Source organism: Macaca fascicularis, chromosome 15 (genome assembly GCF_037993035.2).
Source record: "Macaca fascicularis isolate 582-1 chromosome 15, T2T-MFA8v1.1".
Taxonomy (NCBI): Eukaryota; Metazoa; Chordata; class Mammalia; order Primates; family Cercopithecidae; genus Macaca; species Macaca fascicularis.
The window spans coordinates 11,517,879-11,543,195 of NC_088389.1; the positions used below are offsets into that span (position 1 = coordinate 11,517,879).

Sequence of the window (25,317 nt, forward strand, 5' to 3'; positions counted from 1 at the left end):
AATATTTTGTAGCTTTTCCCCAGTATTTTTTGGATGTGAAAATATCCTGTAAGATTTAGACTAATTGAAGCTTGGCTGAGCCAGGTATATACCCTGATTGTCAGAATGCAGCCCTAATCAAACCGCATTGGGGTCAGGGAAAGAGGGTAATAGTAACTGATGACGTTAGTAGTATTTTTGCTGAAGTGTTTCTCCTGAATGTATTATGATCTTTCTCTGTGGACTAAAATACAGTTGAATTTAATACATATTTTCATTAGCAGTTTATTTAAACTAAAAATTATGTGAAAGCTTTTGATTAAAGTTATAAACAGAACCCCAGATTAATCTTTCCTTAGTCAAGGATGAAGTCCATCTTCACAGATGTTTTTTGCTGCTCATCACATGTGTTGTGTGGGCCATGAAACTGCGCTTGCAGTTTTACTCACTGGAGGGCTGAGGACAGTGTCTGACAGGGCTTTACTGTGTGAGCCGTGGAGGACCACAGTGCCACCGTCTTCCTAAAGCTCACACGCATGCCTTGAATTGCATGGTTGAATATATCATATGTGCTGAGATGAATCACCTCTACTTCTTAGTAGCAAAAAGAAGCAAAGTGAATTTCTGATGAAAATGCTGATTTATTTGAGCACTGCATGGTATGATTGTGAGGCATCATCCACGTTGTCTGGCTCCATCACAGTACTTTGCATTATAGAAGGAGGCCACACTTGTTTTTCTTACTGTGGAAATAGAGTATTTGTCAGGTTCGCAGGCATTTTTGTTAGTACTAGCAAAAGCACTAAAAAAAAGGAAAAGACAATATTATATACTTAAAAACTAACAGAAAAATGTACATTCAAGCTGAATTCTAACCCTGGTTTTACTCGGATAATTCACAACTCAGGATTATTACATCTCTACTTCAGATACCTACCTACATATATCTGACTACAGGAAGGATTGTAATCTCCTTTGACCAAGTCAAACCCTGGATAAGAATTTTTAATGTGCTTAAATCATATTCTGTGTTTCAGCCGCAAAGCACACATTCTTTCCGGTTTGGGATTATCTTGAACGTTTCTGTTGTTTCCTAGATTTGAGGGTTTCCCCCTAACTTTTACTAAATGTTTTTCTGTCACATAATAAATAGTGAGTGTTTTATAGTAAACATAGGCCTGTCATAGTCAGGGATTGATGTACAGCTGAATATTGATTTAATCTTTGTTCTCTTAGGTTCAAGGACGCCCACAGAAAACACAGAGTATCATCATCTTAGAGTCCCATGTCATCTGCTGCACATTGAGCACAAGTGGTGGCTTACTACTTGAATCTGCTTTCCGGGGGCAAGGGGGTGTCCCCTTCAGCTGTGTCATTGTTGATGAGGTCAGTCAACAGTCAGCCATACAACTTTGACTAGTACTATGAGGAGTAAGTCTTAGATTAATTGTGGCTGCTGAGATGTTGAGGAGATGTGGGGTTTTTTTGCATCTGATTTTTACGTGCTATTACATGTGTATTCCCTTATGTAGAAATACGCTTCTTATGGCTGGGCGCGGTGGCTCAAGCCTGTAATCCCAGCACTTTGGGAGGCTGAGATGGGCGGATCACGAGGTCAGGAGATCGAGACCATCCTGGCGAACACGGTGAAACCCCGTCTCTACTAAAAAATACAAAAAAAAAAAACTAGCCGGGCGAGGTGGCAGGCGCCTGTAGTCCCAGCTACTCGGGAGGCTGAGGCAGGAGAATGGCGTAAACCCGGGAGGCGGAGCTTGCAGTGAGCTGAGATCCGGCCACTGCACTCCATCCTGGGCGAAAGAGCGAGACTCCATCTCCAAAAAACAAAAAGAAATACGCTCCTTAATGGCCCTCCATAGTGAAAGTGGGTTTTCCAGTATTTGGGGGTTAGTCTTGAGGATGACTGATGGTTTCTAACAAAGTCTCTGCTGAGTGACTGTCTCGCTCCTGCTGAGAGTGTCTCTGGTAACCTTTTGATGTAGTTTTAATATAATTTTGGACAGCTTTGAGCCATAGTATGTTCACCTGACATCCTTTATTCCTAGTTCACTCTTTGAGCAAACATTTATTGGGTACCTGCTCTTTGTCATAATGTAGAGTCAGAAGACAAAAGAGATGGAGCAGGAAAAACCAGAGAATTGAGTGATCAGGAGACCTAAGATCCAGTTTTCACCAGAAGGAAAGGACAAAAAGTGGAAATGATTAAATAGTTGAAGAAAATGTCATTGAATTTAAGAGAAATTTGAGTCTCGTGATCAGAGGCATGCTGAGGAACCAGGAGGACAGCTATGGGGAAACACACTCCTGGACGCTCCTAATGGGATTTCTGAACCTCAAATACAAAGTTTTGAAAAGGGCCTGGGCATGGTGGCACACACCTGTAATCCAGGCACTTTGGGAGACTGAGGAGGGTGAATCACTTGAGCCCAGGAGTTTGAGACCAACCTGGGTGACATGGTGAAACCTTGTCTCTACTGAAAATACAAAAATTAGCCAGGTGTGATGGCATGCGCCTGTAATCCCAGCTATTCAGGAGGCTGAGGTGAGAGGATTGCTTGAGCCGGGGAGGCGGTGAACGATGATCATGCCACTGCCCTCCAGCCTGGGTGACAGAGTGAGACTCTGTCTCAAAAAAAAAAAAAATTTAAAAATAAATAAAAATTTTAAAATAAAGTTTTAAAAGGACTTTAGAGGAGAAAAGTTTTTTTCAGGCTCACGTCCAGCAGGAACAAAGAGCACACATCTAGGATGTGCATGGCCTTCCGAACTTACGGCTGGTTCCTAAGTGGTAGTGGCCGACTTGGTGGCTGACTTCAAAATACGTGTTTGATTTTTTTGAAAAATGTGTTTGGAGAGTTTACTTTTTATTTATTCATTTTTGTTTTTTGAGACGGAGTCTCGCTCTGTCACCGAGGCTGGAGTGCAGTGATGTGATCTTGGCTCACTGCTACCTCTGCCTCCTGTGTTCAAGCAATTCTCCTGCCTTACCCTCCCGAGTAGCTGGGATTATAGACACTGGCTACCACGCCCAGCTAATTTTTTTGGTATTTTTAGTAGAGATGGGGTTTCGCCATGTTGGCCAGGCTGGTCTTGAACTCCTGACCTCAGGTGATCCACCCGCTTCAGCCTCCCAAAGTACTGGCATTACATGTGTGAGCCACCACACACAGCCTGGAGGACTTATTTTGTTGGTTTTGTTTTGTTTTTTGATTTCAGGGAAAATCCTTATTTTTGACATTTGGTGCAGGAGAAGTGTGGTACTTTTCTGAATGGTTAGAACTTTAATCAGATAAACTATATGGATAAATGGTAAAGATTGTTAAGACTGCCTTTCCCTTCTGTATCTTACCAAGGCTGGACAGTCTTGTGAAATTGAGACTCTTACCCCACTCATCCATCGCTGCAATAAGCTCATCCTAGTAGGAGATCCCAAGCAGCTCCCTCCCACAGTCATCTCTATGGTAAGTTTTTTATGTTCAGATTGCTTTAAAATGGAAGGGGCTTTTTAAAACGTTTGTTTTCAGGAGGGAGAGACACCTTTCTTGGATTAGCCTCTTAGTTTGGAGGGAAAAGTAAGCAGTAACTGAGAAAAGAGAAGCACGGATTGAGTCTTAATAAGCAAAAAAAAAAAAATTCCTAAAAATGCCCCTTTGTTCATAGTTGTTCTTCTGTGTATGTGTGGCAGAAGCAGTGTGTCAGGGACTGGAAGCCTAGATGGATGACGTGCCATGGAAACCAACCTTTGGGAAAGGCAGTGTGCACGTGTTTTAAGAGCTGAATCTGATTTATTTTAATCATACAAACACCAAAACAGTAATAAAAGAAAAACTGCAGAAATAAGGAGAAGAATCCCACCCTCCTGATTTTTATTTAAATATGTACCAATTGAGGAAATATGAGGTTAAATTAATTTTGGAGTACATTTCTATTTTTAGAATTTGATATTCTATTGTTCATACAAGAACATGTCTGTGCCCCTCACATCATCTGAAAGTGAAGGTACTGGGGAAAAAAAAGAATTGTGAACTCTGACTTCAGGAAGAGAAGAATCAGATTGTAGTCTAGTCTACTTTGTTGGGTTTTTTTAAAATCTCACGGAAGACGTCTCCTGGAAATGCACATCAGAATCAGGATTCAATAGATGTTTTGAAGTAATCTGAAGAGGTTTTGAAATTTAATAAAATGTGTATTTTTTACTAATAACATAGATTATACAGATAATTGAGCAGTGGCCTCAAATAATCCTAGAAAATAGATCATTTTCAAAGCATTTTTGTTGAAGTATGGCATGAATGCAGGTGGTTATCGTTAGTGGTTTTTGACTTTGGAATTATTCAGAATGATAGTGCAGGTCTTTGTGTGACATTTGAGCATAGGTACATGATCACGTTAGTGTGTGGCCCAGAAGCACACCTGTCACCCACTGAAAACCCGTGTGTGTAGGGAAGAACTGCTGCAGGTAACTCTGTTCATGGAGAATAATGAAGAGCAAATTCGGTATCCCATTTCTTTAAATAATGCAGTATTTCATTGAAGGGCCTTAGCATATAGTGAAAAGAGAGATTGTTAATGGGCCTCAACTTTACTGCCTAGTTTAATGATTGATAAAAACAACAAAAATTAGAAAAAAAATCCATTTGTGCTTTTTAAATTGTTGTGCAAATAAAACAGGCTATTTTGAGAAAATAATTACAAAGTTCATTTCCATAAGGTGCCTTTTTTGACCACCTATTTCTAGTGATAATTACAGTGAAAGTGAGTATTTTTAATGGATATTGCTGGGCATTTGTGTGTTTGTTCATCTTTTTCAGTATGTGTATACTGAGTGCCAGCATAATTGAGGTGCTGTTTAGGTCCTGGGGTTATGACAGTGAAGAAAACAGACAAAATCCCTGCCATGAGTCATGGTGTTGATATTCTAGGGGATAGCAGTCAGTTACTAAAAAGTGGTATATGGTTTGTATACATGTATATATTTATGTGTATATGTACATGGGTTTGATTTTGTTTAAAGGTGGCAAAATCATTCTGTGTAGAATTGTTTTTTTTTTTTTTTCAATTAGTAAATCAGGGACATTCTCCCATGTCAGAATATATATTAATAAATTCTGTGTCATTTGTAGAATGGACTAAGGTTCTGTCTGAAGGCAGATGTGTTACCTTATATAAGTTCCTTTTCTGTTTGCCCAAAGAAAAGATTAAAAATTAGATTTTGTGAGCTAACACAGATAAACTTTTGAGGATTTAGGCAAAATTGTCATATGTCTATTAATAATTATTATTTTTTACTTACACAAACCTGTTTAAAATCACACATATGAATAGGTTAAGAAGTAGTGCCTTTTTTCCACTCTCATAGTTTGTGAAACAAGTTTATTCAGGCTTTGCACATCTTCAGTACCAGTATCTTTCACATCACTCATGAAGATTCCATCATCTTAGTGAAGTTTTCAGCACATTTTTACTTCCAGGTTATTTAAGATAAAGTACTTTTTGAAACTTTCTATGATGCTGCCGTTGGAAAGTGTATCCCAAGGCACAACTGTAATAACATCAAGACAGTTTATCCCGTTTGTCACTTTGGTCACTGTTTTTCAGATTGCAGAGTATAACCCATTATTTGGTTTGTGAAATCCATTTAGCACAGCTTGGGCTTTCCTAATTCAAAAATTTGAAATGCTTCACTATCTGAAACTTCCCAAGTGCTGACATTATACTTAAAGTTCACGCTCAAAGGATATGCTCATTGGAATATTTTGAATTTTTGGATTAGAGATGGCTAACACATAAGTCGAGTCTGTTTCCTTCACTGGAAATTAAGTCCCGTGAAACTTGATCTTATTCACTCTGGCAGTCTTAGCACTCCAGATTATAGGTGCTTAGTACACATTAGATGGATGAATGAAGAATTTTGTCTTCAAAGGGCTTGTTTACAGTGGCATTCAGTATATCTGTCTGTGAGGGTATACCCCTGGAAATAATTGTTAAAATCTGTGTTACATTTCTCTGCTTCCTTTATTGTTGGTTTTTTTGGGTGGCATCTTGTAGCATCAAAATAGCATCAGTCGTCTTTCACGAGATCGTATCTCTTTCATTAGCAGTATATGAGTAGAAAATACCTCCACATGTATTCAAGATTCATGGCATTTTGGCTGGGTGTGGTGGCTCATGCCTGTAATCCCAGCTACTCAGGAGGCCAGAGACACGAGAATCGCTTGAACCTGGGAGGTGGAGGTTGCAGAAGAGATCATGCCACTCACTGCACTCCAGCCTGGGCGATAGAGCGCTACTGTGTCTCCAAAAAAAAAGATTCATGGCATTTTGAGGATCAGAGTCAGAAACACCTTTTTTGTCTGAAGCTGTGGTTGGTAATCTTATGCTACCTGAACTTTGCCATGTACGTATTAGATCTCAGTAATTGTGTTTCTAATAGTGGGAAAGATAGAAACGAATTCTTGGAAACTATTGCTTTATTTTGCCCCTCACAGAAAGCACAGGAGTATGGCTACGACCAGTCAATGATGGCTCGCTTCTGCAGACTGCTGGAAGAGAATGTAGAACACAACATGATCAGCAGGCTGCCTATTCTGCAGCTCACTGTGCAGTACAGGATGCATCCAGATATATGCCTCTTCCCTTCTAATTATATTTACAACAGAAACTTAAAAACAAATAGGTGAGTTCACCTTACTGCTCGTGACCTTAGTAGTTTAGCTACTTATGAAGAATAGACATTTTACTATCTTCTTCTTAGGTCTTGTCATAAAAAGCGTAAATCATGGAGGATTAATAATTTTCTCTTGTTATAATAGCCATCATGTTGAATACAGCAGAGCACATAAAAATGAAAGGGGGAAAAAGTCACCTATATTTATACTAACCAGAAATAATCACTGGTAACACATTTTGGTATATCTGCTTTCAGTCCTTTTTTTTTTTTTTTTTTTTGGGAAGACAGGGTCTCATTCTGTCACCCAGACAGAATGAGTGCAGTGGCACAATCCTGGCTCACTGTAGCTTCAACCTTCCAGGCTCAATTGATCCACCTGCCTCAGCATCCTGAGTAGCTGGGACTACACTCAGTCATCGCCATGCCTGGCAAATTTTTGTATTTTTCTTTTTGTAGAAACAGGATTTCACTATGTTACCCAGGCTACTTTCAAACTCCTGAGCTCAAGCATTCCGTCTGCCTTGGCCTCCCAAAGTGCTGGGATTACAGGCGAGAGTCATTTCAGTGCTTTTACCATGCATGTCTTTTTTTACTTTTTAAATTTTTGAAGGAAAAATGTGGGACCTTACTCAACATAGTATTCTGTGGCTTACTCTATTATGAGTGTCTTTCCAATCATATTTGTTATATTTTAATGATAAAGATACCTTTCCTAGCACCAGGAAAGAAATAGAATTTGTTTTGTACCTTTCACTAATATACGTATAGAAAAGAATATTCCTGTTATCCCCTTACTTGCCCCAGCCCACATCACCACACAGAAAAAATTGTAGTAATACCAAAATATTTTCTTAAATCTTGACTTTATTCTGAATGTTGACTGCTTTTTTTTACAGACAGACAGAAACCATTCGATGTTCATCAGACTGGCCATTTCAACCATACCTTGTGTTTGATGTCGGAGATGGTTCAGAAAGACGGGATAATGAGTATGTTCTCCTCTTGCCTCAGTCCTCTGATAGTCCCAGAATTGTTACATGATTTGCATTCATATTTCTGTTAAATACATTTCCTATACACATCTCTCTGCCTAGTGTCAGGGCACAGTCATTTTCACTTAAGTTGATGCTTCTTTTTTCTGTATAATGGGGATAATATTACCTAATGTCATAAGCAAGCACTTGAGTAGATACTTGTTGAGCTCACAGCAGTGAGGGAAACAGACGTGCCTATTGCAAGATGGTGATCTCATGGGAAGACAGACCTTCACCAGGTAATCACCTAGGTAAGCAGTTATTCCAGTTGGGTTAAGTACTGTGAAGGCTAAGTATAAATTCAGTTGAATGAGGATGTGAAAGGGAGGAAGGAAGTAGTGACAGAGGTTGGATGGTATTGGGTTGTGAATAAGGGCATGTGTTCAGGTGGTCTGTATATGACAGCAAAGAGGAGTGGTGGTGTTGCTAGATAGCAGCAGTGTCAGAGGAGCCGGGGATTCTTGTGAGAGACTAGGGGAGGAATGGTCTAGGGGCAGCATTTGTTGGCACAGATGCAAGCACCACGCTGTCATGAAGTAGGAGGAAACACAAATCCCACTTCTACATCGTGGGATGACTGCAGAGCAGGTGGCGTCCTCAGGCGAGAATCAGGTGTTAGATAGGATACAGAGGTGGAAGTAGGGAACACTCATTGAAGAGGCTAAACATACAGAGGAGGAGTTGGCCATGGGATTGTAGTGCTGGAGGGACTGCAGCCTAAAGGTTTTAATGGGACCTATTGGAGGAGAGCAGAGGATTGTGAGTTAAGCCCCAGAGCATCAGGAAGGAGGGTTATGAGCGGAATGTTGACCAGAGAGGGTTAATCTGGGAGGGGACCAAGGAAAATGAAGATTTCAGGGATGGAAGAGATCGCTCACTGACTGGGTTGTCCATATAGTAATTCTCAAAGTTAGGAGAATGGGTATTTAAGGCTCGTAAAGCAAGGTGGGTAAGGTATCCTCAGGAATCAAGGGATAGGGGCAGTGCATCCCCTGGTCTTGGTGCATTTCGGGTCGGGTATGGTCATGAGGGAGCATGTAGTTTCAGGAGGGGTTGAGAGTACAGGATATGAGACTGGTGAGGACTATAAAGAGGACATGAACCTGCTCCAGGGCCCCATGTTGTTCAACTGGGGTCAAGTAGGACACATCCTTCACATTGAATCTGTGTGGATGGCAACTGCTCAGTTGCGTGGTGTCTGTTGTATGCAGCCAGTGGTGGGGGACGAGGAAGATCATACATCTAAAGCATTTTCTCAGTGTTGGGAAGATAGTCAATCCTTAATTCATGTTAGCTATGTCTTATTCACATCCTTGTTCTTATTAATACTGCTGTTCTTACTACTGCTATCCCTCTTTTAACAGATGAAGAAAGTGGTGCCTAAACTTCAGTTGATTTCAAACTCTTTTCTCTCTACAGCTTCATTTTTCACTGGACGTTTCACATGTATTCATATTTACCAAAGCATTTTCACGTTTATTCATATATACCATATTAATGGTCATGGTAACAGCCTCGTGGAGTCACTGCTAGCTGAATAAAAGATGAAACCTATCTGCCTGCCATTTACTATAATGGGAAACAAACTCAATGGAACTTAAGTTAGCAATTAGCCTGCTATTAGTTTTGATAACATTGTGTTTTCTTTTTCCATCTTGTTTAGCTCATACATAAATGTTCAAGAAATAAAACTGGTGATGGAAATAATTAAGCTTATTAAAGACAAAAGAAAGGATGTTAGTTTTCGAAACATTGGCATAATAACTCATTACAAGGCCCAGAAGACGATGATTCAGAAGGATTTGGACAAAGAGTTCGATAGAAAAGGGTGAGGTATTTCTTTTTCTTTTTTTTTTTTTTTTTTTTTTGAGACGGAGTCTCGCTGTGTCTCCCAGGCTGGAGTGCAGTGGCGTGATCTCGGCTCACTGCAAGCTCCGCCTCCCGGGTTCACGCCATTCTCCCACCTCAGCCTCCCAAGTAGCTGAGACTACAGGCGCCCGCCACCACGCCCGGCTAATTTTTTGTATTTTTAGTAGAGACGGGGTTTCACCATGTTAGCCAGGATAGTCTCGATCTCCTGACCTCGTGATCCACCCGCCTCGGCCTCCCAAAGTGCTGGGATTACAGGCTTGAGCCACCGCGCCCGGCCAAGGGTGAGGTATTTCTATAAATATTTCCAGTTTTCTTGTTGAATTAGATTGAGAGGACATAGAAGGAAAGAAGAAAAGGAAACTCTTAAGGAGTGGTCTGTGCACATTGGTGATGTGGCACAAGGAAGCCGGGATGCTGCTGGCTTTCAGACACTTGTGCTGTGGAGCTCCTGGGCAGACGGGGTACTTCCTGGCAGTTGGAATGTCAACATTCTCCTTGGCAGTGGAATCGACTAAGAAACTTGCCAGGTCTTTACCCTTCAGTTCCATGACTTCGTCATCAGAATTCTTGTTCCAGCAAGACTAAAAGTGACATTTCACTTTAAATAAATGACTTAACCCTTGCATTGCCTTTATGTGTAGAATGAAGATGATGTTTTTGTTTCCTTCTTACCTCAGCAGTAAAATTTAAGATTAAAATTAAAGATTTTTTTTTTAGATTAAAGATTTTTTTAAAGATTTAAGGTTATGGAAATCCATAACCTTAAAATCATCTTAACTTACAGGCATGCAGACTACCAAAATAGAATCTTGAAAACAATAGAAAATCAGACCTATAGCCTGGGTGCAGTGGCTCACACATGTAATCCCAGCACTTCGGGAGGCTGAGGCGGGCAGATCACCTGAGGTCAGGAGGTTGAGACCAGCCTGGGCAACATGGTGAAACCCCATCTACTGAAAAAAAATACAAAAACTAGCCAGGCGTGGTGCGTGCTCCTGTAGTCCCAGCTACTCGGGAGGCTGAGGTGGGTAAATCACTTGAACCCAGGAGGCGGAGGCTGCAGTGAGCTGAGATTGCCCCACTGCATCACTCCAGCCTGGGTGACAGAGAGAGACTCCATTGAAAAAAAAAAAAATCAGACCTATATAACAAATAATGAAACATTTCCCAATAATGAAAAGCCCAGAACCAAACTAAACTGGTGAATTCTATCAAATATTAAAAGAAGAATGAACACCAGTCCTTCTCACATGCTTCCAATAAATAGAACACTCACATTCATTTTACGAAGCCAGTATTACACTGATAGCAAAGCCAAGGGAAGGCATCACAAGAAAACTACAGACCCAATCCCTGCGACTACAGATACAAAAATCCTCAACAAAATAGTGACCAACTGAATCTAGCAGTTTATTAAAAGGATTTATACATCAAGACCTAGTGGGATTTATCCCAGGAATGTAAGATTGCTTCAACATGTGAAAATCAGTATGATATACCATATTAGAAGAATGGGAAGACCCACATAATCAGCTCAGTAGATATGAAAAAAAACTGCACAGAACCCAAAACCCTTTGATGATTAAAAAAAAAAAAATCAAACCAGGAATACAAAGGAACTTTTTTTTTTGAGACGGAGTCTTACTCTGTCACCCAGGCTAGAGTGCAGTGGCTGGATCTCAGCTCACTGCAAGCTCCGCCTCCCGGGTTTACGCCATTCTTCTGCCTCAGCCTCCCGAGTAGCTGGGACTACAGGTGCCCGCCACCTCACCTGGCTAGTTTTTTGTATTTTTTAGTAGAGGTGGGGTTTCACCGTGTTAGCCAGGATGGTCTCGATCTCCTGACCTCGTGATCCACCCGTCTCGGCCTCCCAAAGTGCTGGGATTACAGGCTTGAGCCACCGTGCCTGGCCCAAAGGAACTTTTTTTATTAATAAAAGACAATTACGAAAAACTCATAGCTAACATTATACTTGATAGTAAGAATGAAAGCCTTTCCTCTAAGATCAGGAAAGATGTTTGAAAATCTTACTGTTACTGCTTCTTTTCAACATTGTACTAGAGGTTTTAGCCAGAGCAGTTAAGTAAGGAAAAGAAGTAAAAAGCATCTTTATGGCCGGGCGCGGTGGCTCAAGCCTGTAATCCCAGCACTTTGGGAGGCCGAGACGGGCGGATCACGAGGTCAGGAGATCGAGACCATCCTGGCTAACACGGTGAAACCCCATCTCTACTAAAATACAAAAAAAATTAGCCGGGCGAGGTGGCGGGCGCCTGTACTCCCAGCTACTCGGGAGGCTGAGGCAGGAGAATGGCGTGAACCCGGGAGGCGGGGCTTGCAGTGAGCTGAGATCCAGCCACTGCACTCCAGCCTGGGCAACAGAGCCAGACTCCGTCTCAAAAAAAAAAAAAAGCATCTTTATTGGAAAGAAAAAAGCAAAACTATCTCTTTTCATAGGTGGTGTGATCTTATTTCTAGAAACCCTGACAAATCCACTCAAAGATACTATTAGAGATAATAAGCTTAGCAGGATGCAAGATTAATATGTAAAAGTTGATTATATTTTGATACAACTAGCAACGAACAATCTGAAAAGGAAGTTGAAACAATTCCATTTACAATAACATCAAAAAGAATAAAACACTTTGGAATAAATAGAACCAAAGAAATATAAGACTTATATGCTGAAAACTGCAAACATTGTTGAAAAGAATTAAAAGAACACTTAAATAGGCCGGGCGCAGTGGCTCACGCCTGTAATCCCAGCGCTTTGGGAGGCCCAGGTGGGTGGATCACCTGAGGTCAGGAGTTCAAGACTAGCCTGGCCAACATGGTAAAACCCTGTCTCAGCCGGGCGCGGTGGCTCAAGCCTGTAATCCCAGCACTTTGGGAGGCTGAGACGGGCGGATCACAAGGTCAGCAGATCGAGACCATCCTGGCTAACACTGCGAAACCCCGTCTCTACTAAAAAATACAAAAAGCTAGCCAGGCGAGGTGGCGGGCACCTGTAGTCCCAGCTACTCGGGAGGCTGAGGCAGGAGAATGGCATGAACCCGGGAGGCGGAGCTTGCAGTGAGCTGAGATCCGGCCACTGCACTCCAGCCCGGGTGACAGAGCGAGACTCCGTCTCAAAAAAAAAAAAAAAAAAATCCCTGTCTCTACTAATAATACAAAAATTAGCCGGGCATGGTGGCACACAACTGTAATCCCAGCTACTCTGGAGACTGAGGCAGGAGAATCACTTGAACCCGGGAGGCGGAGATTGCAGTGAGCTGAGATCCCTCCATTGCACTCCAGCCTGGGCAACAAGAGTGAAACGCCGTCTCAAAAAAAAAAAAAAAAAAAAAACCCACCTAAATAAATGTGAAGACATCCTGTTTTCATGGACTGGAAGACTTAGTATTGTTTTGTTTTTTGCATTTTTTGGTGTTTTTTCATTTTTAGTAGAGATGTGGTCTCACTAAGTTGCCCAGGCTGTTCTCAAACTCCCAAGTTCACATGATCTTCCCAAAGAGCTTAGATTACAGACATGAGCTACCACGTCCAGCCAAAGACTTAGTATCAGTGTGACCATTTCTGTAAAAAAGGCAGTTGGAATACATCTGTAGATCAGTTTGGGGAGTGCTGCCATCTAACACTAAGTCTTAGGAACTTGTACTGTGTGGTACAATGAAATATTAATGAAAAAAAGGGATGAAGTTCTGTCACATGCTACAACATGGATGAACTTTGGAAATGTTATACTAAGGGAAAACAGTCACAAATAATCACATTTTGTAATTCCATTTATGTGAAACTCACAGTATAAGAAAATCTGTAGAGACAAAGTAGATTAGTGATTGCCAGGGAATGGAGAGAGGAGGAATTCAGGCTAACCTCCAAGAAAATATTTTAAAAATTTTTTAGCAGCCAGGCATGGTGGTGCATGCATCTCTTTGGGAGACTGAGGCAAGGAGGATTGTTTGAGCCCCAGAAGTTTGAGTCCAGCCTGGGCAACGTAGTGAGACTCTCTTTCTCTTTCTTTTTTTTTTTAAAGTTTCTTTAAAAATAAAGACTGTAAGGCCAGGCAAGGTGGCTCACATCTATAATCCTAACATTTTGGGAGGGTGAGGTGGAAGGATTGCTTGAGGCCAGGGATTTGAGACTAGCCTGTGCAATATAGCAAGACCCCATCTCTACAAAACATGGAAAAATTAGGGTGTTGGTCTATGCCTGTAGTCCTAGCCACTTAGGAGGCTGAGACAGGGCTCTGGTGTTCAAGTTACAGTGGGCTATGAATATGCCACTGCACTCCAGCCTGGACAAGAGTGAGGCTAGACTATCTCTCAAAAAACCAAAAACTAGTTTATAAATATGTTTATTTAATAATTATCTTCCTTTTTCCAGTAAATATGTTTCTCTTTTGTAAATAGACCAGCAGAAGTAGATACTGTGGATGCCTTCCAGGGTCGGCAGAAGGATTGTGTTATTGTTACATGTGTCAGAGCAAATAGCGGGCAAGGTTCAATTGGGTGAGTTACTGTCATTGTTGCTCTTTTATACTTTTATACATTGTTGCTTGTTTATAATTCAGGATTAGGTTCATTATCACTGTTAGAGAACACCATTTGCTTTCTTAATTTTCTTTTGTGAAAACCTGTGTAATATTATGAAAGTTTCTCTTTTAAGTTGTGAAATAGACCCACTGTTAGATCTTGGTGCAGTCTTGGCCCACTGCAACCTCCACCTCCTGGGTTCAAGCAATTCTTCTGCATCAGCCCCCCAAGTAGCTGGGACTACAGGCATGTGCTACCACGCCCAGCTGATTTTTGTATTTTTCTGTAGAGACAGGGTTTCACCATGTTGCCCAGGCTGCTCTCAAACTCCTGAGCTCCAGTGCTCCACCCGTTTCGGCCTCCCAAAATGCTGGGGTTATAGGCCTGAGCCACCGTGCCTGGTTTTGGTGTCTTTTATATTAACCCATTTCATAGTGTGAATCTGTTCTTTTATTTAATAAGATTCAAATAGACAATTAGATTAAGTATACTTTGCAGAGGCATGTTACTCTCCATGGTATGTGTCAAAGTGTCATTGTTTTTTGTGTTTTCCTGCTTTGGCTAAGTTTGTTAACCTTAACTACTGTCAGTGTATTTAAGATGCTAAGGACAATCTGTATGAGTGACAGAATATTCCCCCAAGCCCAAGACTCTTACATAATTATTTGTTCTTTGTCATGAGAAGCAGATAGAATTTTTTTTTTTTTTTTTTTTGAGACGGAGTCTCGCTCTGTCGCCCAGGCTGGAGTGCAGTGGCGCGATCTCGGCTCACTGCAAGCTCCGCCTCCCGGGTTCACGCCATTCTCCTGCCTCAGCCTCCCGAGTAGCTGGGACTACAGGCGCCCACAACCGCGCCTGGCTAATTTTTTGTATTTTTAGTAGAGACGGGGTTTCACCGTGGTCTCGATCTCCTGACCTTGTGATCCACCCGCCTCGGCCTCCCAAAGTGCTGGGATTACAGGCGTGAGCCACCGCGCCCGGCGAGAAGCAGATAGAATTTACAGGTTATAAATTAGTTTGTTTTCAAATAAAATAGTAATTAAAGTATCTTCGCCTCTCCCTGGGATGGGCTGCATATACAGAGACCAGTTATGTCTCAGGGTCAGTTTATAAATAGTCCTTTCTCTCCCAGCTAATTTGAAATTTCACTTTTGTCGTACACCAGTTCTATTTCTGAGCTCTTTTTCTGAGCTGTTGAAGTATTTATCTGCTGTTCATGTATTTCTACACTAGTTCTACAATATCTTAACAACCTGGATATATTTAAATGTAAGAATAAAGTGAATGGGCTGGTACCACATTTTTAGGATTTTTTAAGTCTTCAAGATTGCACTGTTAAAATTTCCAATTATCTCATCCAGGTAAAAATAGGAAATTGATAGATACATCACTTTGAAGGAAGCCCTGAGGTTTTGGTTTGTTTACTGTTTTTAATAGGAATTCTTCTGTGCCCGGTACCCTGTATTGGGACAGAGAGTAAGAAAGCACTGTGACTTCTAGAGGAGTGGAGGAATCCCGGAAAAGCTGCCTGCAGTCCACCTGTGTCTCACATGGGCATGCTGAGTCATTCCTAGAGTCCACCTGTGTGTCACACGTTCACGCTGAGTCATTCTAGAGTCCAACCTGTGTCTCACACGGGCACACCGAGTCATTCTAGTCTACCTGTGTCTCACATGGGCACGCTGAGCCATTCTAGAGTCCATCTGTGTCTCACATGAGGACGCTGAGCCATTCTAGAGTCCATCTGTGTCTCACATGAGGATGCTGAGTCATTCTAGAGTCCGTCTGTGTCTTGGGCATGCTGAGTCATTCTAGAGTCCACTTTGTGTCTCACACGTTCACGCTGAGTCATTCTAGAGTCCACCTGTGTCTCGGGCACGCTGAGTTATTCTAGAGTCCACATTGTGTCTCACACGGGCACGCCAAGTCATTCTAGAGTCGTCCTGTGTCTCGGGCACACTAAGTCATTGTAGAGTCCACCTGTGTCTCACACAGGTGTGTTAAATCATTCTAGACAAAGAAGGAACTCTTTTTTTATTGCCTAGATTCCTGGCAAGTTTGCAGAGATTGAATGTCACCATCACACGAGCCAAGTACAGCCTCTTCATCCTCGGACATTTGAGGACCCTGATGGTAGGTACCAGAGAGCTCAGAAATTTACCCGTTGTTACTATTGTTTGTTTGAGTTTTTGTTCTTATTTTCCATCAAACTGTAAATGATTTCTGGATTACAAAATAATGGTTGTTATGTTTTCCAGCAACTTCTTCCTAGGAGCTTTTGTGTACACGTGAACCATTCGCCTTTTTTCAGCCCAGAACCCAAGTATCTACACTGGGCTCTCAAGGTGACCATTTTAAAACAAATTATCCACATCATAGGATTATTGTTAAGAAGGTATATTAAATCCACAAATGTAAAGTGCCATAGCAATTACTTGGCACTTAGTAAACACTCAGTAAATGTGACTGTTTATTGGCCCAGCTTAATGCCAGAGAGAGTTTGCAGGCGCGTACTCTGCTCTGCTTTTCTGCTGGCACTGGGAGCCGTGCTGCTCACTCTGTTTCTCTAGCACTTAGCGCCTCCGGCATTCTTCTGCCAGGACCGGCGCCCCTCTGGAAGAGGTGTACGAGTTTCCAACTTTAGTAGACAAATGGTACAACTTAATTCACTGATACCACAGCTAGATGTCTCACGTATTTGCTGTTTGTCTCATTAGGGGTAATAACTTTGTAGGTTTTCTCATTTCTCTTTTTATAAAGTCATTGATTTCATCTAAGAAGAGCCAACTTGGTGGCTGTTTCCCCTGGTTTTGGTTCCTGCCACCAGGTGGCACTCAGATACACCTTTCTCGTTTCACTCTTCTCTATCACTCCCGCCTTTGTCGTTTGTATGCCTACTCTGAAGGAAGTTTTAAAAGCTGTGTACCTTTTATTTTTATGTACCTCCCATTTTTAAGTTGATAGAAAAATTCTTTGTACGTTTAAATATTACTGAAGATTATGTTTCTGATGTATTATCAATATTGACATTTTAAAATACAGCAATTAAAACTGTTACATCGCTCTTAAATATATTCAGTGGAATAGAAAGCAGTATTATTTTATTTTTTCCTCTCTTTGAAATTGTACTTCTATTCCTACTTGTTTGGGATAAGATTCACTGGGGTAATCTCTTTTTAGAATTAAAAGCCTTTATATTAATCTCACTGAGCTACATCTCTCTCATGATAATTTCTGTATAACTTGAAAGTTTAAAAAGTTGTATTCCCCCCCCCCTTTTTTTTTTTGGATACAGGGTCTCGCTCTGTCACCTTGGCTGGAGTGCAGTGGTGCAATTACAGCTCACTGCAGCCTCTGCCCCCTGGATTTAAGCTATTCTCCCTCCTCAGCCTCCTGAGTAGCTGAGACTACAGGTGCATGTACCACCACACCCTGATAATTTTTTGTGCTTTTAGTAGAGACAGGGTCTTACCATGTTGTCCAGGCTGGTCTCAAACTCCTGGGCTCAAGTCATCCCACCTCGGCCTAAAAAGTTGATTTTTATAACTACTTGGGGAACCCATGTGAAGGGTGCATGCAACCTCTCAGTGCTTTCTTTGCAACTTCCTGTAAATCTATAGTTATCTCAAAATATAGGTTTGGATTTTTAAAAATTGCTTTTCCTGTGACCATAAGGATCTGAGTGTTAAAACATGATCTCTTGTCAGTTGAATAGCCTGTTAACACTTATTTGTACAGTTGAGCAAAACAAGACAAATATTTTTAATATTACAGATTTTGATCATGTTTAAACCTGAAAAGTAAATGAAATGTTACTAGAGATACATCTTTTAGTGATGCCTTGATTAAAGGCGCTTCATGGGCACTACTGTTTTTCATCCTCCCTTTATTTGGCAACTCAGGGTGTTGATGTGTCTTGGCAGTGCACTCTGTGGATGGATGAGGCCCATCGTGATTATGAAGCGTGTGGTGCAGCAGGCAGGGCAGCCCAAGGAGGACATGGGAAGCTGGGGCTTGGAAGTTTATTCACATTCCATTTAGACAGTATTTGGGAGCCCTTGGGTCACACACCCTTCCACAACTGTACAGACCACTGACCTCCAGCTAATGGCACCGACATTGTCTTCACTCTAGGAAGGCAGTGCTACAAAAAGAGACAGACTAGAATCTAAAAATTCCTAATTTGTCAGCTGGGCTTTCTAACTTTTTTTGCCCTTGGGCTTTTTCTTTGTTGTTTTGGGGATTTGTTTGTTTTTGTTTTTAATTTTTTAGCCTAGTTCCCCTTCTGGAAATGGGATCAATCATTAAAGCGTTTGATTTCCTCTGTAAAACCAAAGCTAATTGTGCCTGCTCAGAACTGTTTTTGTAATCTTAGGAATGGATTAAACACCAACTTTAGGTGTGGTAAACTTAGCAAAAATAGCAAGGCCATCTGCTTCACATATGTGTTTGAGCCACAGGCTAAGGATCTCTAGAGATCTGAGTGAGAAAGAGAACTGAGCCACACAGCCTGGCACTCCCTCCACAGACCTGTCTGGAATATGCCAGCCACCGTGCCAAGCATTTTATTCTGGTCACATGACTTTCTCCAAACCTTAAAAAACTACTGTGAAGTCAGTTTATTACCATAGTTTATCAAATTCAACAAACCATTCATTATAATATGCACCACCACTATTTTATGTACCATTATTAGACTATGATACAGTGCTTTATTTTCACTTAGAACTTTCATATTTATTGAAAGGACTCTTTTAAGACTTGAGACAGATTTTTATCACATTCTTATGCATACATAAAAGAGAAAATACAAGTAAAATAATAGGTTAAGATATTCCTAAAATTATTTCACTTTCAGAATCTAGCACAAATGAATCACTTCCCAGTCCGTAGTCACCAGTGTTGCCATTCATCCTCAGCGCAGTAGTAAGATTGGCAGTTTAGCGTTTGCTAAGGGTTTCACCACTGTCTCCAGGATTTTCTTAGAACCCTTGATCTCCAGTGTATAAAGTTTTTTTGGTTTTTGTTTTTTTTTGAGACAGAGTCTCACCCTGTCGCCCAGGCTGGAGTGCAGTGGTGCAATCTCAGCTTACTGCAACCTCTGCCTCCTGGGTTCAGGTGATTCCCGTGCCTCAGCCTCTCAAGTAGCTGGGATTACAGGTGTGCGCCACCACACTTGGCTCATTTTGGTATTTTTAGTAGAGACGGGGTTTCACCATGTTGCCCAGGCTGGTCTCGAACTCCTGACCTCAGGTGATCCGCCTGCCTCGGCCTCCCAGAGTGTTAGGATTACAGGCGTAAGTCACTGCACCCAGCCCAAGGCATAAGTTTTAGTGCTGGTGTTTTCTTGTCTTATCAGAAAATGACTGTAGAAAGTTTTCAGGCGAGATCTTTAAATGGTTTATTGACTAAAAGTCTAAGGGTTATAATTGCCTTATCATGAAATCCCCAAGGACAGGTACATGGCCAAGAGGGTCCCCAAGGTCAGAAATGGTAAAATGTGAAAGCAATGTGCACTTCAGAATCCATTAAATAAAATATTACTCCTATTTTACAGATGAGGAAACAAGCTCAGAAAGGTCAAGTGACTTGACTAAGGTCACACAGCAAGTAAATACTGTGCAACCTCCCTGCTTCCCTAACATATCCTTAGGAATAGTACAGGAGCCCCCATGAGAGGGTAGCTATCCTTCTTCTTCTTTTCTTTCTTCTTTCTAAAGAGACCTGAGTTCTAGTGGTTGTAAAGCAGCAGCCTCCTCTGAGGAAGCTGTCGGGAAGAGAGGAGAGATGGATGTGTTTGGTGACTTTCCCGAGATGGGATTTTATGTCTTAAGCTCCTTTAGGAAACAGGCAGAAAGTGAGATGATCTCTTGGAGATCTCAGTGATGAAGATGTTTTAGCCATTTGGGGTTTGAGAGGCCTTTGGAAATCCAATGAAAGCCATGGGCCTTTTTCTGGAATAGTCACATGCACTCAGAAGTTTGCTTTCTGAAACCAGACCTTCCTGTTTGGGAATGTTAGCCCTGCCAAGAGGTGTAGGCAGTACTCTAGATCACCAATGTCCAAAGGACCTTTCTGTCATCATGGAAATGTTTTGTGTCTGCACTGCTCAGTACAACAGCCATTAGTCACGTGTGACCGCTGTGTACTTCAAATGTGGCTGCTGCAATTTAGGAACAGAGTTTTATATTTTGTTTTATTTTAATTAATTGAAATAGAAATAGCAACATGATGCTCCTAGTGACTAGCGCAGACCTGCATTGCAGTTGAATGCACCGATAAAAATGGTTGACGTTCAGCCAGGCGCGGTGGCTCACGCCCGTAATCCCAGCACTTTGGGAGGCTGAGGTGGGCGGATCATGAGGTCAGGAGATCGAGACCATCCTGGCTAACATGGTGAAACCCCGTCTCTACTAAAAATACAAAAAATTAGCTGGGTGTGGTGACGGGCGCCTGTAGTCCCAGCTGCTTGGGAGGCTGAGGCAGGAGAATGGTGTGAACCCGGGAGGCGGAGTTTGCAGTGAGCCAGGATCGCACCACTGCACTCCAGCCTGGCGACAGAGTGAGACTCCATCTCAAAAAAAAAAAAAAAAAAAAAGTTGAAGTTCTCCCTTATAGGCTGTGACCAGGTCTTTTCTTTTTCTTTAGGAATGGGACTTTATCATTTTGTATTCGAATTTATTTTTTCCTTTCATGCTTGTCTGACGAGTAATGAATCTTGAGAATCTGTTCATACAATAATATATATTACTTGTTCAGAAATGAAAGCTGGAACTCTATGCTTCCCAAGCAGTGTTTCTTTGGGGTGTAATTCTTTCTCCCTTCTCATTGTTTCAAGGAAAACCAGCATTGGAATCAGCTGATTCAGGATGCTCAGAAGCGTGGTGCCATTATTAAGACCTGTGACAAAAACTATAGACATGATGCAATGAAGATTCTGAAACTCAAGCCCGTGCTACAGAGAAGTCTCACTCACCCTCCTACCATAGCCCCAGAGGTATCCAGACCCCAGGGTGGCTTGCCCAGCAGCAAGCTAGACAGTGGATTTGCCAAGACATCTTTTGCTGCTTCTCTATACCACACACCCTCTGACTCCAGGGAAACTACTCTTACTGTTACTTCAAAGGACCCTGAAAGACCTCTTGTTCATGACCAACTTCGGGACCCACGACTGCTGAAGAGGATGGGCATTGAGGTCAAAGGAGGAATATTCCTATGGGATCCACAGCCCTCGAGCCCCCAGCATCCTGGAGCAACACCTCCTGCAGGAGAGCCGAGCTTCCCTGTCGTTCACCAGGACCTGGGCCATGTACAGCAGCCTGCTGCCGTAGTGGCTGCTCTGAGCAGCCACAAACCTCCCGTGCAGGGCGAACCTCCAGCTGCCAGTCCCGAGGCTTCCACGTGTCAGAGCAAATGTGATGGCCCAGAAGAGGAGCTCTGTCACAGGAGAGAGGCCAGGGCTTTCAGTGAAGGTGAGCAGGAGAAGTGTGGTTCCGAGACCCCTCACACCAGGAGGAACTCTAGGTGGGACAAGAGGAGACCGGAGCAGGAGGACAGCAGTTCCAAGAAAAGAAAGCTTTTATAGGAAAGCCCAATGACATGGGCCAGCAGCCACAGCATATTGTAAACTGAAGGTGACCAGCTCGGGGGACCATCTAGATAAGCTTATTTGTTTTTTGTAAGGAGCTTGTGTGCTGTTGGAAAACACGGAAAATGCATCCTTAATGCCTGAGCCTCTGGTCATCTTCAGTACTTTCTGTCATTTGCAAAAGCTTTCAGAGGGCATTGTGTATCAGTAATAATGTCCTTGAAGTCAGAGACTGGAAATGTTGATCTCTTACTCTTCTATAGACAAGGAGGTCAGACTGGAGTGAATGTTGTAAAAGTTGAAATGTATATTTGTATAGCAAATAACAAAATCCTTTTAAAATTTAATCTAGTAGACCGCTTTTCTTTCCCCTGTTTAAAATGTTTATCATTTTTCAACAGAATAAACTTTATATTAAAAAAAAAAAAAAAGATGGGAGGAGGGCAGGTCCTTTCAACCATTGTTAGGGCAAGACAGATTTATTTAACAGCCTAGCTTGGAATAAGCTGAGTTAGTGCTGGTGTCTCTAGCTCTATTTAAAAAAAGCAAACCCCCCCGCCCCCCAAAAAAAACCTGGAGTCTCCTGGGGGACACTTTGGGCAGCAGAGTTGTGTTAGGTAAAATCCTGCTGACATGGTGCATTTTTAGACACAGGCCCAGGATATTCTATTTCTGGGATGAGTTCATTTACCTGTTTAGTATGCACATAGTTCCCTAGCTCAAATCCCTAATCTTCTTGAAAGAGAAGAATACGGAGTGAAAGAATAATTCTTGAACTATCATTTGAATGCTCCCAGCATATTGTGAGCTTTGTGTGACTGGTGAGGTACAGACATGTAGTTGCCAAATGCTAGATGAGCGCTGACTCAGCTGTGGAAGAATCACCTCAGCTTACAGATGTCAGACAGATGTAACTAGTTTTCCAGAAAGCCTGGGAAACTGTGTTCAACATTTCCCAAGGGACTCTGGTCACCAGGCAGCCTGGGAACCGCTGGGGCAGGCCAAATAGAATATTTTGGGCGGGAAAGGAGCAGCCGGTTTAAAATGAAGGGTAACCAGAAGAGTTCAGAACTGGGAAGAGAGTGGCAGACTTCCTGTGATCTTCAGAAATCATCTACCTGTTGAAGACACATGCTGTTTAGAATATCTGATAGGTGTTTCCAGTTACCGTTAGAGGTGATAGTGTTTTTGTGGGGGAAAAAAATTGGCCATGGTGAATGGAGATGGAGGAGGCTCGGGACAAGGGAGGGGCGGGCTGCCTGATTCTGTCCGGTTTTCCAAGCAGCCACACAGTGAATTGGAGGATCCTAAACATGAGAATGTCCAGCTGACAGTTGTAAAAACTAGGGGTCTGTAGTGAATGCGGTGCAGCCCCTACCTCATTTGGGGGTAGGAAAGTAGCTGAAGGTTCATGTGCATTATTTGACGTTTCCCTTGTCATTTTTAAGCAAAAAAGGATTTTGTGTTAGAAATTTCTACTTGAGCAGATTATAAAGAGCTTTAAAAAACAACTTTTGCTTGCCAAAAGTTTGAACATTCGATTTCATTACCTGTGTCTCTCTTACTGGTGTCCTGACATCTGACTAACGTCGGCTGAAGACTCCTAAAACCCAGGCAGCAGGTGACTTCCTAGAGTGCTTTGTCCCCAGAGGCAGCTGCTGCTTCCTGTGTGGGGGCGGAGAGTTTGTCCTTGGCCATGCAGTGTGTGACAGTTCAGGACGGGGAGGGATGGGCCCCACTCTGTCTGGGTCAGGGGTTTTATCAGCCTCTTCCATGTGCCTTTGGGAAGAAATCTCGTTACTTTAAGTTTACTTTTCTGTTATCTTGATGAAGTGCCCATTTTAGCAGACGCTTATAGTGGTGACCACTTAGGGAACGTACAAACTCCTAAGCTTCCAAAGGGAGGCATGGAAAAACAGCTGGGGTCAGGGTGTCTCCCACACTGCTCATGTTAATACTGTTAACACCTGATTTGAGAAAAGTGTTCTCTAAAATGCATATTTTGCTGCCACACACTGAACAGTATTATTTCCAGTTAAGTTTGATGCCCGTTCACCTGTTGGTTCACCACTCACCAGATGTGATTCTGCAAGAATCAGTGGTAGAACTACGTCGTCCTTGCTAACAAGTGAGCCTGTGTCCTGTGACGGCCTTTCACAGCGGAATGCAGTTGTCCCTGACATTACTTTGGAAACTTCACTCGTTCCGGTTGGTACAGGTATTTGCCAAAGGCATTTAATGTGTTTACTGTGGCCCCTCTTGATGTGGCTGTCAGTGCAGCGTTGTTGAACAGGGCTATTATTTTTACAGGGTGTAAAGTGTGGCTCTTTGCTTTGTCTTTGCCATGGCATTAAGAGAAAGTTCCCTGTCTTCTTTCAATATTAGTTACTTCAACATGAATATGTGCTACTTACAAACTTGTTTTGTTTCTTTGTATATAACTTGCCTTGGATTTGTTGTGCGCAGTTTGTTGAGTTGTATGTTTTTGTGAATTATCAGGAGTAAATTTGACAAGTATATGTGAATAACCTCCTGTAAATGAATTTTATAACAAAAATGTACTGAACTATTTTTTAAAGTTGTGCAGATTAGCAATTTTTTGCTATAGCTTTGACTTTTCTATGCTGTGAATTAATAGCTGGGATTTGGCAAACAGTAGCCCTGTTGTCTTTGTTAAACCCTAAATTTTAAGAGGAAATGGCAGAATTAAAAGCAGAAACAAGACGGACATGGATTAGAAGTTATGTATTACTGAAGTAAACTACAAGGTACTAACATCCATTTCGTCTGCCATTTGGTTTGCTTTATGCTGAAATTACTTGGTGGGGATTTGTGTAATTCAGATATAAAAAGTTTCATTATCCAGCCCAGCCCTCCTTCCTCGCTCCTTTTGGACTCTTCTCTGTACAGTAATGAGGTGCGTTGAGGCCAGCTGTGCTGTTCAGTTACCGACTGAAGTTTGGTCCAACAGAAATACGTGCTCATCATTAGGCTGGAATTGGGGTGGAGGTGAGATAGGAGGAACAGATGGACAGTGACCCATGAAAGGAGCTCCCAGGGGCACTGGTGGAGGGACAGGGTAGAATTGCCCTGGCCAGGGGTAATTGCTGATGGTTATAGAAGTGGAACACGCTTTATAAAACAGTAACTTCAGGAAATGTAGTCAGCTTCCCCACACTTGTGCCTGTTGAAAGGCACTTGACCTCCGCCTCCGTGTCTCTTCCGTACCCAGAAGCGCGTGCACACAGCCCTCTTGGCCAGCTTGGTTCGTTCAGTATGCATACACAAATTACCAGGGAGGGTAAAATGGGGTGTTTGGGCCTTAGGGGGAATAATAAATTTGCCCAATGGCCAGGCGAGAGATGAGTGCTGCATGGTGGTCATCTGTGGAATTTGTTACTGCAGCAGCCTTAGCGACGGTTTTTGAAGTCACCAGACATCTCTCTCCTGACCCATCCGCCCCCACAATCGCCCCCACCTCCTGGGGTTCACCATTCATTGAGGAATAAATAATTCAGGGAGGAAACTAAAATTTAGCCTCGACTTAAATAGAATTGATAGTGTCATACAGCACCACACAGGCAGTTTTTGTACACAAGGGATCCCTCCATGACTGAAAAGACC

At 42.2% G+C, this 25,317-nt stretch overlaps 1 protein-coding gene across 20 annotated transcripts in view; it reads left to right on the forward strand.

Moving 5' to 3' along the window:
- The window catches only part of SETX (senataxin), a 101,272-nt gene extending 76,798 nt beyond the window's left edge, over positions 1–24,474 (forward strand). For 9 of the 20 annotated variants that reach the window (XM_074016182.1, XM_074016189.1, XM_065529961.1 and 6 more), the window contains 10 exons: positions 1,216–1,365; positions 3,351–3,458; positions 6,486–6,673; positions 7,564–7,656; positions 9,365–9,529; positions 13,983–14,081; positions 15,543–15,581; positions 16,151–16,238; positions 16,364–16,450; positions 20,944–24,474. In XM_074016182.1, the coding sequence (XP_073872283.1) occupies positions 1,216–1,365; positions 3,351–3,458; positions 6,486–6,673; positions 7,564–7,656; positions 9,365–9,529; positions 13,983–14,081; positions 15,543–15,581; positions 16,151–16,238; positions 16,364–16,450; positions 20,944–21,690 (1,764 nt within the window). In that variant the 3' untranslated portion in view covers positions 21,691–24,474. Of the gene's footprint in view, positions 1–1,215; positions 1,366–3,213; positions 3,459–6,485; positions 6,674–7,563; positions 7,657–9,364; positions 9,530–13,982; positions 14,082–15,542; positions 15,689–16,150; positions 16,239–16,363; positions 16,451–17,400; positions 18,914–20,943 lie in introns of those variants that run through there. The other 11 variants (XM_074016183.1, XM_065529965.1, XR_012424213.1 and 8 more) reach the window with 10 other exon arrangements.
- The last annotated feature ends 843 nt before the right edge of the window (positions 24,475–25,317 follow it).